Raw genomic sequence first — 12417 nt, 5'->3', positions numbered from 1 at the left:
TAGCTGGTCACTTTATCAGTGGATATGGCCAAGGGGCACAAAGTGGAACGGCAAATACTCTGAGCTCTTTCCTTGTGTTCTCTGACTACTTCCTTAACAGTAATCTTGAAAAGTACCTTGCAGTTTCCTGACCCATCAAGCCAGAAGGGAAAGGAGCTGGGGTAATAGAGTCAGAAGAGGTTAGCCTTGCCTGGATACATACTAGGGAAAACAAAGGACAGAGAACTGCCCCAGAAAGATTAAAAAACCAAACCAAACAAACAAAATCCCCACATAGTGGCAAAACTGAGAAGGTAAAGCCTTACTCCAAAGCTTTTACTTTAGTGAATACTTTCTGTAATCTCAAATTAATCCTAAATACACTAAGTGAATAAAGATTATCCAATGACAATTTTTGGTACTTGAGCAGCATGCAAAACTTTTTTTTTTTTTTTTAATATTTAGTTATAAGTGTTATGTACAAAAAGAGGCAACAGAATCTTGATGCTCCAGGTGTGCAGTTAGTGGAGATAATCACCATGGGGCCTTGGAGTCTCTCAGAAAAAGACCCTGCATGCCTAGGACTATTTGCAGATTATTTTTCAGTTTGGATCACTCACTCTTTAAATTGCCCTCGGTGAGATCATTCAAACTATGGCAAAGGTCAAATGTCAAAGACACCAACAACCCCCAGGATTCTGTTGACAAGACATCCGGACCCGCCAAACCAACCTAGAGAATATTAGGTGCGCCGGCCAGAGGCGCTTCGTGATTGGTGGAACGTATGGAGGTGGGGCCTCGTCTGGAAAGCCTCTTTTGGATTGGTACAAATCATAGAGGGTGGAGCCTCCAGTGCGGCTGGGCGGGAAAACTCGAACTGCGCTGCCCGCCCTACTGGAGACGGCGGGAGTAGCTCCCCTGTAGGAGGGGGAACCAGAGACAGCTTCCCCCGGAGCAGAACACAGGGGAGACGGGAATGATGACGGGCGAGGTTGGTTCCGAGGTGAGTTTATGCTCACGACTCCCACCCGGTCTGCAGAACCGCACGGAGGGGTGGGACTGGGTCGCGCGGGGCGGAAGGACTACAGCTCCCGCCGTGCGCCGCACTGGCTTCGGCTCGGCAGAATGGGCCCGCGGCCTCGCGTGGGTTCCCCGTCGTCTTCCCGCGCTGGGTCCGGGCGGCCGCGGGGCTCTGCGGTCTGGGGCACGCCGGGCTGGCGGCCCAGCTCCTTCAGCAGGCCGCCTTTCCCTTGGGCGCGTTTCCTGGCGCAGGAGCTCCTCCTGCAGTACCCGCAAAGAAGCCCTTCCGGCTGCGGGGCAGGAGCTTTGTAAACACTGGGCCAACACATTAGGAAGCTCAAAATTGGGCCTGGGCCTTTTTCGACCGGGTACTGACTGGTGGCTGACGGCTCATTGGCAGAATTGGGCATGGAAAAACATCCATTTTCAGGTTCTTCTTGGGAGCAAAATTTAAAGTAGCACCGAAAGGCCCAGTAATCTCATTTGAATTATACATAATACAATTTAAAAAATTAAGTTTGGCACAGAGGCCGACGTCTGTAATCCGACGACTCGGTGCTGAGGCAGGAAGCTGGCGAGTTCGAAGTCGGCCTAGGCAATTTAGCAAGATCCTGTCTAAAAAAGGAAAGGTGTTAAGTTCAGTGATAGAACACTCCTGGGTTAAATCTATAGCACCTGTAAACAAAAATTAATGATAGACTTTGTTTTGTTTTTCTGTTTTTTGAAACAGCAGGGTATGTGTTTAAGGCTGGCCTTGAACTGCCTAGGCTGACCTCCAACTCCTGCCTCTCCTGCCTCAGCCTATCCAATGCTGGGGTTACAGGCAGGGATGGCTACCACACCTGGTAGACTTTTAAATGACAGTATCTTCCTGCAGAATCCTGGTTCATCTCACTAATCCAGTAAAAAAAAAAAAAAAAAAGCTCCAGTTCCAATAAAACTATTTCGGAAAGCATGGAGCAGACCTCATGAAGCATAGTTTGCTATTTTGGTTTTTCTAAACATACTGCATTAAGATTTATTCATCTGTATTAATACTTTTTTGAAACCTCTCTGCCTCACTGAATTCCTTTAACATTGCTAGTACTGCTGCAAATTACCTGGAACAGATTGATTACTAAGGACATCAGTGTGTTAAGCTGGTATTAAACTGTGCAGTTACCTCAACTGAGTAAATAAAACCAATAGTGTTTTACCGTTTTGAGTTGTTGAAAGGTAATCAGCACATACTACTGTAAGTGTCAATCTTCCATGATTCCTATGCACGTTATCTTTAGTTATTACTTTAACAATTGTGCCAGGCATTCAAATTGGTTTGATTTTCGAGAAATCATTAGGTGAAGTTTGTGCCCTGTTATGTTACAGATGTTAATATTTTCCTCCTTATTAATAAGTTGATTAAAACCCTGATGGGGAAGTAAGAGACCTGGCTTATAGGGTCAGATTGGTTACTTATGTATTGATCATATCATCTAACTCTCCTCTTAGATTTTTGTGACTTTTTGAGCCTTTTTCATTAGAGGTTTACAAATATGTATAAATGTAGAAAGCTTGGTATAATAAACCCATCACTCAGTGTTGTCTGTTATTAAATCATGGCCAATCTTGGTTTGTTTCTTCCCTTGTTCACTTAGTTTCTTTCCCTCTTCACTGGATTATTTATAAGAAAATCTCAGACATGAAGCTTTTCACCTGCAGATATTTCAATATGTGTTCCTAAAAGACAAAGGCATCCCCCAAAATGATAACCACAGTATTATTAAACATTACCACACCTATAAAACATCTAGTCAGTGTGCAGATTTTTTTGACTCACATGTTTTCATTTTTGTTTGAATCAGTATTCAAAGTCTTAAATATTGCAGTTGTCTATGTATATGTGTGTTTATTTTTTGGAAATGGGGATTGAATTTTTTGGAATGGGGGAACATCCCCACCTCCCTCCCCGTTTTGGTACAAGGGATTGGGCTTATAACTTTGTACTTGCCAGGCAGGTGCTTATGCCACTGAGCTAAATCCCTGGCCCATCCCCAGCCCTTTTTTTTTTTTTTTTTTTTTTCTTTTTATCGGTACCAGGGATCGAACTCACTACTGCTGCTTGCAAGGCAGGTGCTTGTGCCGCTGAGCTAAATCCCCAGCCCCCCAGCCCTTTTAAAAGACAAGGTCTTGCTAAGTTGTCCAGACTGGCAAAAAATGCAGTCCGCCTTGCCACAGCCTTGTGAGTAGCTGGGATTATAAATGTGTGCCACCATGCCCAGTTTAATCCTTTTAATCTATAGGGTCCCACTCCCTCTGTTCTTTTACCATCTATATTGTCCTGTAGAGTTTCTCACTTCTGGGTTGTATCTCTACTATTTGACGTTTCTATGTTCCCTCTATTTTGTAAAAATGGCTAGTTATGTCTAGAGTTTAAGATTTGATTGTTCTTACAAGAATGTTTTCTAGGTGGTATTGGTTACTTCTATTAGGCTATAATAGTGTCTGGTTGTTTCTCTCCTGGTAGTGTCAGCAGCAATTAATGATCATTACCTAGGTCTGTTATTCTCTTTTCTTTTTTTTTTGGTACTGGGGCTCGAACTCATGATCTTGCACTTATCAGGCAGGCACTTTAGCCACTGAGCTAAATCCCCAGCAAGGTCTGTTTTTTTCAATGGTTGCTAAAATTGAGATGTCTAATTCTGTCATTTCTTTTTAAGTAGGATATTTCTCTGAAAGAACAGTTCCCTTCACCAGTTATTTGAGCATACTAATGAATAGGTCATACAAAGAAGCATAATAAATGGTTGATTCTTTTTATTTATTTATCATTACTGAGAGTTGGTTCTTGAAAATCAAGTCTGGATTAATTTCATGATTTTCTTGGTACATTAAATTAAGAGATACCTGCTTACCTGTGTTTATTGCACTGGCTAAGAGATGGAATAAGCCAAGGTATCTGTGAAGATATGAATGGATAGTGACACTGTGGTGTACCCAATTGAATATTATTCAGTCAAAGAAAATGAAATCCTATCATTTGCAGGGAAATGGGTGGAACTGGAGGACATCATGTTAAGCAATATAAGCCAAACACAGAAATATAAATATTACTTACTCTTATATATAAAAGCTCAGAAAAGCTGGATGTGATGTTGCACGTCTGTAATCCCAGCACAAGGGAGATGAGGCAGGAGGATTGTTGCAAATTCAAGACCAGCCTGGGCTACAAAGTGAGCTCAAGCCCTGACTGAACCACATGGTGAGACCTGTCTCAAAAAGGCAAAAATGAAAAACTCAGGGGAAAAAAAAGATGAATTGAAAGTAAAAGGATTGCTAGGGCGTAGGAAGGGAGAGGGCAAGGGTAGATGGATGTGATGTGTATTTGTGTATGAAAGTCTCAGTGAATACCATTAATTTGGACAATTAGAATTGTATAATGATTATAATTAAAAAGTTGGTTCTGTTAGCATCCTTTAAATGTGTAGCATTTTGTTTTTTGTTCAGTAGCTACATGTCATTACTTCATTAAACCATTGTACTGATTCTTATTTCAGCTTGACAACCTCATGATTTGTGTAGCAGTATGTACTGGAAATTCTCGGTCTTGTCCTGGTTAATAGAAAGTTTATTCTTATTTTCTAGATTCATCTAGAAATCAATGATCTAAATCTCATTTCACAAGAAGAAGCAGACAGTCCTTCAGACAGTGGACAAGGCAGTTTTGAAACAATTGAGCCTTTGAGCGAAAGAGGTTTGTAATATTGAGAACTTTAATTTTAAGACTAGAATTTGGGAGCCGGGGTTGTAAAGGTATTGGATTAGTTTCTTTATTCTCTTGGTATATTAAATTGTGAATGCCCCAACTTTATTACTTATTTTATTATAAAAGCAAAATAACAATGATTACACCTTTTTAAAAATATCCATTTCTGTTATATTGTTGAACGTATAAAATGCCCAATAGCTACCACATTGCCTGGCTGAATGCATTCATCCTATGATAAAAGGATTTTTTGACACCTGCCAGAAGGATTAGAGCAACTTTACACATTATAAATATATATAATTACACTTCTCAGCAAGAAACATTTTTCCAGGGAAAATGTTTTTCACAACATATTTTTAGATGTACTTCACTGCAATCAGTTTTTAATGGTAGTTACATAATTTCACAAGGTGATATATGACTTATATAATGGAGTGTATTTTTGAGAAGTAATAGAACTAGGTGAAAGGCTAAATGATTGTATGCCTTCTTAAAAAATTGTTTTCTCCAGATTCAGATGAAGAGATATTCACGAGTAAGAAGTTGAAGAGCAGGAAGGTGATACAATACAGTGATTCTGAAACAGAGGACACAAATGCTACTCCAGAGGAAACTACCTATGACAGTGTTGAGAATGAGAAAGAGAACCTATATCCTGGAAAAAGTGGAAAAATCAAAAGGATTTACAAAACTCTAGCTGACAGTGATGAAAGTAACACAGAGGAGTCTTCGTATCAAGAAAATCCTAAAACTCAAGAGACACCTTGCTTAGAGCTGAGTCTCCAATCTGGAAACTCTGTGGACTTTACCAATGACAAAAAGACTTCCAAAAAATCTGTACACGATAAAGAACGAACTGGCAGAAAAGCAAAAGTAAAATCAAAGAGAAGACTTGAGAAAGAGGAGAGAAAGATGGAAAAAATTAGGCAGTTAAAAAAGAAGAAAACAAAAAATGAGGTGCATTATATTTCTTTCTTTCTTTCTTTTTTTTTTTTTGAGACAGGGTCTCTCTGTGCAGTTCAGGCTGGCCTTGAGCTCACTTTGTTGTAGCCCAGGCTGGTCTCGAACTCACAACAATCCTCCTGCCTCAGCCTCCCTAGTGCTACGATTACAGGCATGAGCCACCACACCCGACAAGGTGCATTATATTTCTTAACTATGTAATGCAGTCTTTATTCATGTTATATAAATTGTGTGCGTGCGTGTGTGTGTGTGTGTGTGTGTGTGTATCTCAGAGATTGAACCTAGGGAGTACTGAGCAGCTACATCCGGAGCCCTTTTTATTTTGAGAGAAGATCTTGCTAAGTTGTGCAGGTTGACCTTGAATTTGGTGATCCTCCTGCTGCAACCTTTATTGTAGCTGACATTATAGGTATAACCACCATGCCTGGTTTATATTTCCATTTTTAATTGATAATGTAGTTATGGGGTATGGTAGGATACTTCAATCATGTGTACAATGTGTAATGATCAGATCAGGGGAGTTGACAAAACTATCTGCTATGACTTTATTTCTTCTGGTACTGTACGGTACTCAGGATTAAAGCTAAGATACTGAGCTATATCCCCAGCCAATTTTTGTGGGGTACAGAGTCTTACTAAGTAAGTTGCTGAGGTTGACTTCAAACTTTTTTTTTTGCTCTTTAGATTTCTTGAGAAAACTTTTTTTTTTTTTTTGACCTCAAACTTTTAAGTCTCCTCACTGGTTATTTTGAATATTTAATTAATTGTCAACCATAGTGTTCTACTGTGCTGTTGAACAAAGAAGTTCTTCATCCTATCCAATTGTACACCACACCTATTCATTACCCATCTTTTCTTCATCTTCACCCCCTTCACAAGCTCTGGTACCCACTATACTATTTGCTATTTCTATGGGATCAGCTTTTTTTTTTTGTCTTTTTCCTTTTTATCGGTAGCGGGGATCGAACTCACGACTGCCTGCTTGCAAGGCAGGCACTTATGCCACTGAGCTAAATCCCCAGTCCAAGATCAGCTTTTTAACTTCTGCATATAAATGTCTCTCTGGGCCTGGTTTATTTCACTTAATATGATGTTCTGTAGTTCCATCCAAGTTACTGCAAGTGACAGAATTTCATTATTTTTTATGGCTGAATAATATGCCTTGGTTTTAAGTACATCACATTTTCTTCATTCATTGAAATACTTTTTTTTGGTGTTAGAGATTGACCCAGGACCACCTCTTGCACGTTAGGCAAATGCTCTGCAACTGAGCTATACCCCCAGCATGAGGAACATTTTAAAGAAAAATTTGCTACTTACATAGATTGACCATTTAGAAAAAGTGGCTTTTAGTTATTGAGGTTGTTTCTGTACTCACAATTTAGCTTTGCATAGAGTAATAGACATGCTATTTAAAACTTATTGGTCATAGCTTAGTGTGGTGGTGCACTGGAGAAGCTGAGGCAGGAGGATCACCACAAGTTTGAGGCCAGGCTGGACTACACAGTGAGGCCCTGTCTCAAAACACCAAAACAAAAAACGAAACAAACAAAAAAACACCCTAAAACCAAAATAACTAAAAGCTTACTGGTCATATTCACCGTTGACGATGTTCAGAGCATACATCCAAATAAATGGGTTTCTGATTTTCTTTGTGAATATGCATAGTAATTCTTTGCTGCTCCTAATGAAAATTAACTCTGAAAGGAATTTTTAAAAATGCATCGTTTGTTAACTAAAAACATCACCCTCGTTTTATAAACTAGTTGCTCAGTAGGTATTTAGTTGACTTTTCAAAAATCTTTAATGTTTACTAAGTTAATTTTGGATAGCTATATAGAAATCACAGCTTGAATTGCAAACGATAATGCTAGGTTAGGAACCAGTAAGAATGTTTGAGATGCTATATTTTTTTAATATAAATTGGGCTTTTTCTGACTTGTTCCAAACTGCTATATAATATTGTTAGATGTTCGACCTTAACATGATTATATTATATCTTTTCTTTATGCATTGTCCAGGAAAATGATGTGGAGCAGCCATTGAATGACAGTGGCTGTCTTCTTGCAGACAAAGACCTTTTTGAAACGGGTTTGGAGGAGGGAAATAATTCACCATTGGAAGATGAAGAATCGTTAGAATCAATTAGGGCCTCTATGAAGAACAAAGTAAAAAATCACAAGGTAAGTGAAGCTTGGTTTTAAGTTAGCCACCTATTCTGATGTTTATTTTTATTTCAAAAATGTTTATTACAACCTTTTTTCTTTATCGTTTTTTGTCAGTACTAGGAATTGAACTCAGGGCCTCACACATGCTAACCAAGCCATCTGCCACTGAGCTATAGTTCTGGAATTCTTTTTTATTTTTATTTTTGGGTACCTGGTGTGACTTACAACCTTGTGCTTGCCAGGCAGGCCCTTGTGCTCCTGAACTATATCCCCAGGGCAGTTTATTGTTTTTGAAATAGGGTCTCACTGGGTTGTCTAGGCTGGTTTTGGGTTTGCAGTCCTCTTGTCTCAGCCTCCTGAGAAGCAGGGATTAGAGCAAACTTAATTTTATTTAGTGAAGAAAAACGTGATGACTGATTTGTGTTTTCAGCTGTTAATTTTGGAAACTTGCAGTATAGGTGATAGACATGCTAATGTGCTTGGAAACCAGTAAGTACTTTGTTATAGCCTTTTTAAGAAGCCTGGTGGGGAAGAGGTATACTGTACTTTATGTTGTGGTAAGAAGCAGGTGCATAATGAGGTAGAGCTGTAAATTTTAAAAGCATGTAGCCTCTGAAAACTGAACTGTATAAGGTTTGAGGAAGGGTGTTAAAGAGAGGCAAGGGTGGAGGTGTAACTCAGTGATAGGGAGGCATGAGTTAAAACATTGCTGTCTTGTTTGAAAGCATTAAGAGCTGGAGGTGTAGCCCAGTGGTAGGATTTTCTTTCACTCCCTGGAAGATATTATCCTTTCTTAAGAAAATACCTAAACAGGGGCTGGGGATTTAGCTCAGTGGCATAAGCGCCTGCCTTGCAAGCAGGCAGTCGTGAGTTCGATCCCCGCTACCGATAAAAAGGAAAAAGACAAAAAAAAAAAAAAAAAAGAAAGAAAATACCTAAACAGAGGTAAAAGAAACAAGAGTCCAATTCCATCTGAAATATCTTATTTTCTTTTTTTTTTTTTTTGTCTTTTTCATCGGTACTGGGGATCGAACTCACGACCGCCTGCTTGCAAGGCAGGCGCTTATGCCGCTGAGCTAAATCCCCAGCCCCGAAATATCTTATTTTCTTTCTTCCTTTTTTTCTTCTTATAGTACAGGAGATAGAACTTAGGGCTGGCCTCACATGTATTAGGCAAGCACTTTGCCACTGAGGTGTATTGTGCATCCTTTGTAAATTTTGAGAGAGTCTCATTAAGTTGTCTGGTTGGATTGAACTTTCGGTCTTCCTTAGCAGGGCTAAGCTTAGCATCAGCCCCCATAGCTGATGTTACAGTTGTGAGCCACTACATTAAACTTAAAATTTTCTATTTGATAATTATTGCTTTATTAGTAATGTAGCATGATATAGTAAGAAACAGTCTTTTAAAAGTTTTGTCCTCATAATCAACTTGTAATCTCTTTCAGAAAAAGGAATCATCTTTGGAGAGTGGGGTCATTTCCTTTGAAGAAGAGAGTGAGTTATCAAAAGGCACAATGAAAAAGGTAAGGTAGATCTGTGAGTAGTGGTCACGATCCCTTCTCATGGGAGATCATAGTTTTCTCAGGGATAAGTATTTTATTTTACCTACCCTATTTTCCTGGTTCCTACTATTTGCTTTATGCATAGTAGGAGTATGAATATGGATTGAATTAATTTTCTGAGACTTGCAAATAAATGTGTTCCTTGAATTTATACTGTATTGAAGTTTATTGAAGTGCTTATGGTTCATTATCTTTTCTTGGCAAGAACAAAGTATTAAGGAATGCATATCCATATTTCTGGATAATACTACTACTGTCTCATGTTTTGTTTTGTTTAAGGAAAGAAAGGCAGCCAAGTTAAGTAAGGAAGCATTAAAAAAACTGCATAGTGAGACTCAGCGCCTTATACGAGGTAATGCAAATCAATTTGGTAAACTTTGAGGAAAATCACAGTATTTTCTTATAAGGTTAAGGTCAACTTGGGTATTTTTTTTTTTTTTTTTTTTAATCTTTTTGAGATAGAGTTTTGCTATGCAGTTCAGGCTGGCCTTGAACTTACTTTGTAGCCCAGGCTGCCTTGAACTCGTGGCGATCCTCTTGCCTCAGCCTCCTGAGTGCTGGGATTACAGGTGTGCGCCACGACTCCCAGCTTCTTTTTTTTTACACTTCTGATTATAATATTAACCTTGCAGTTGATCTGGGTGAGTGCCCATTGTTTCTTGAAACATAGGAAAAGGCGAGAAAATTTCCAGGATTATAGTAGAGGAGGAAACTTTTTCATGGCTGTCTGTGGACTGATTGCATCAAGACCCTTTGGGGAGGTTTCTTGTTTAAACAAGGTCTCACTGTGTTGCCCAAACTAGTCTCAAAATACTGAACTTAAGCAATCCTCCTGCCTCAGCTTTTTAAGTAAGTGGAACTGTAGGCATATGCTACCATGCCCAATTTAGAGGATTTTTTTTTTGCACCGGGTATCGAACTCACAACCTCATGCTTGCCAGGCAGGCGCTTATGCCGCTGAACTAAATCCCCAGCCCTGAGATTTTTAAAAAAAAATTTTTTTTTTTTTTATCAGTACCAGGGATCGAACTCATGACTGCCTGCTTGCAAGGCAGGTGCTTATGCCGCTGAGCTAAATCCCCAGCCCCAAGATTTTTTAATACATAAAATTTTAGGCCCCACAAAGATTTTGATTCAGTAAATTTGAAATGGAATCCAAGAATCTATGTTTCTTAAAACTTCCTGGATTATTTTTTGGGGAAAAAAAAAAACTTCCTGGATTATTTTGATTTCACAGTTAGACTTAAAAGCTCCTGGTCTTCAGGGAAATCTTTTGTAGTTAGGTCCTGTCTTGTTAAAGGCAGAATTATTTTCTATTTTTGGTGGTTTTGTTAAGTGATATGAAATGATATTTCAGAATTTACAGTATATCTGTTTGCTTCTTTTTGTTCTGTTTTTTAGAATCTGCACTTAATCTTCCATATCATATACCTGCGAATAAAACTGTTCATGATTTCTTCAAATGTAAACCCCGGCCCACTTGTCAGGGAAATGCCATGGCACTGCTGAAGTAAGAACTTTTTTCCTTGTAATTATAATTGTCATGAACATTCAGTTTGTAGCAAATTGAGGTACAAAAAGTTCAGATTCCTTATTCCCTTAGAACTGATTTAATTGATTCATTATGTGCTCACATTTGGGATAATTTTAAATTTTTGCTCATTTTTCTGTTTCTAGGTCATCTAAGTATCAGTCAATTACAGACACTGCAAAAAAAACTGAAATGAATGGTGACCACTGTAACAAAGGTTCTGAGCAGACGAGTACAGGAGGTGAAATGGAAATGAATGAATCCCCTGTGGTCTCAAAGGAACCTCAGATCTTTACTGGATCAGATGAGACTTGTACTACAGATTTAGTGAGAAGTGAAGAACTAGAAAGTAAGGAAAAACAGAAACAGAATGATCATACACCTTCATCTGAGGACAGCGCAGTATTGCAACAGGAATCTGGTGTCCTCGAGAACACGACAAGTAAGGAGCATCATGTTGGAGGCCTTGTGACATCTGAACCGCATGCCCTGGCGGGAGAAGAAGGCCAGCTAAAAACAGAAGAAACAAAAGGGAAATTGGAAGAACTGGTACAGCAAACTAAATCATCAGTGGTACCTGAAAAAGTGAGAAGATTCACTGTGGATAGACTGAAGCAGCTGGGAGTGGATGTTTCCATTAAACCCCGGCTGGCTGCTGATAAAGATTCCTTCGTGATACTTGATGAACCTGAAACCAACAGAGGTAGTCCTTTAAACTATGGTCGGTTATTTATCTGGGGTGATTTAGCCTGGCATCTTTACTTACGTTGCACCTGTGGAGGACCAGGAACAGAGGAGAAACCATAACTACACGTAATCTTGTTCTAGAGCTATAGTAGATATGGGCAAAATTCCATGTAGATAAATTTGGCAGGATATCAGAATGATCTAACCTTATGGAAGCATATTAATGATTATTAATATGCAAAAAAGATACTTTGCTGTTGTGTTACTGTTATGGTATTTAGGAATTTATTTCTTCTGCAAACTGAAAGCCCAAGTTTTTCTATGATTGTGTCAAATCTTTTAAGTCATTCATAAAAATATTCTATTTTTCACAGCTAAACAGAAACATTTTGGTTCACTTAAATTGTCTGCAAACCAGAATTTCTTCTTAAAGTATCTACCACATGCAAGATCCTGTAGGGCATACCAAGATAAGTTAGACATTTATCCTAATTTAAGATGATTATTATACTGTATTATTTGGTATAGTAATTATGCATATAATTGTAATGCAAGGGAGGAAATGGTGATATCTTTGTTAATAAACCCACCAGTTGTCCCTCAGAACCAGTAAGAGAATAATGGATTCCAGGACTCCCCACTCCTTCTAGGCTACTAGAAATTCATAGATGCTCAGATGCGTTATATAAAGTGACATAGGCCTTGCATGGAATCTGTGACATCTCTTATACTGAAATCATCTCTAGATTAGTAAAACTGTAT

The 12417-nt window shown here is 38.8% G+C and overlaps 1 protein-coding gene across 1 annotated transcript in view; it reads left to right on the top strand.

The window, feature by feature from the left end:
- The first annotated feature begins 850 nt into the window (after positions 1-850).
- Clspn (claspin) overlaps positions 851-12417 on the top strand; it is a 34144-nt gene continuing 22577 nt past the window's right edge. Inside the window, exons 1-8 of the mRNA XM_003471398.5 lie at positions 851-982; positions 4621-4729; positions 5256-5701; positions 7729-7890; positions 9321-9398; positions 9717-9789; positions 10839-10947; positions 11115-11671. Coding sequence (XP_003471446.3) covers positions 956-982; positions 4621-4729; positions 5256-5701; positions 7729-7890; positions 9321-9398; positions 9717-9789; positions 10839-10947; positions 11115-11671 — 1561 coding nt within the window. The 5' untranslated portion in view covers positions 851-955. The remainder of the gene's footprint in view (positions 983-4620; positions 4730-5255; positions 5702-7728; positions 7891-9320; positions 9399-9716; positions 9790-10838; positions 10948-11114; positions 11672-12417) is intronic.

This window comes from Cavia porcellus, unplaced genomic scaffold (assembly GCF_034190915.1).
Source record: "Cavia porcellus strain 051 isolate PalLab524CR breed Dunkin Hartley unplaced genomic scaffold, mCavPor4.1 scaffold_25, whole genome shotgun sequence".
NCBI classification, from domain to species: Eukaryota; Metazoa; Chordata; class Mammalia; order Rodentia; family Caviidae; genus Cavia; species Cavia porcellus.
The sequence above is the reverse complement of the archived record's forward strand: the minus strand, read 5'-3'. Positions and strand labels throughout refer to the sequence as shown.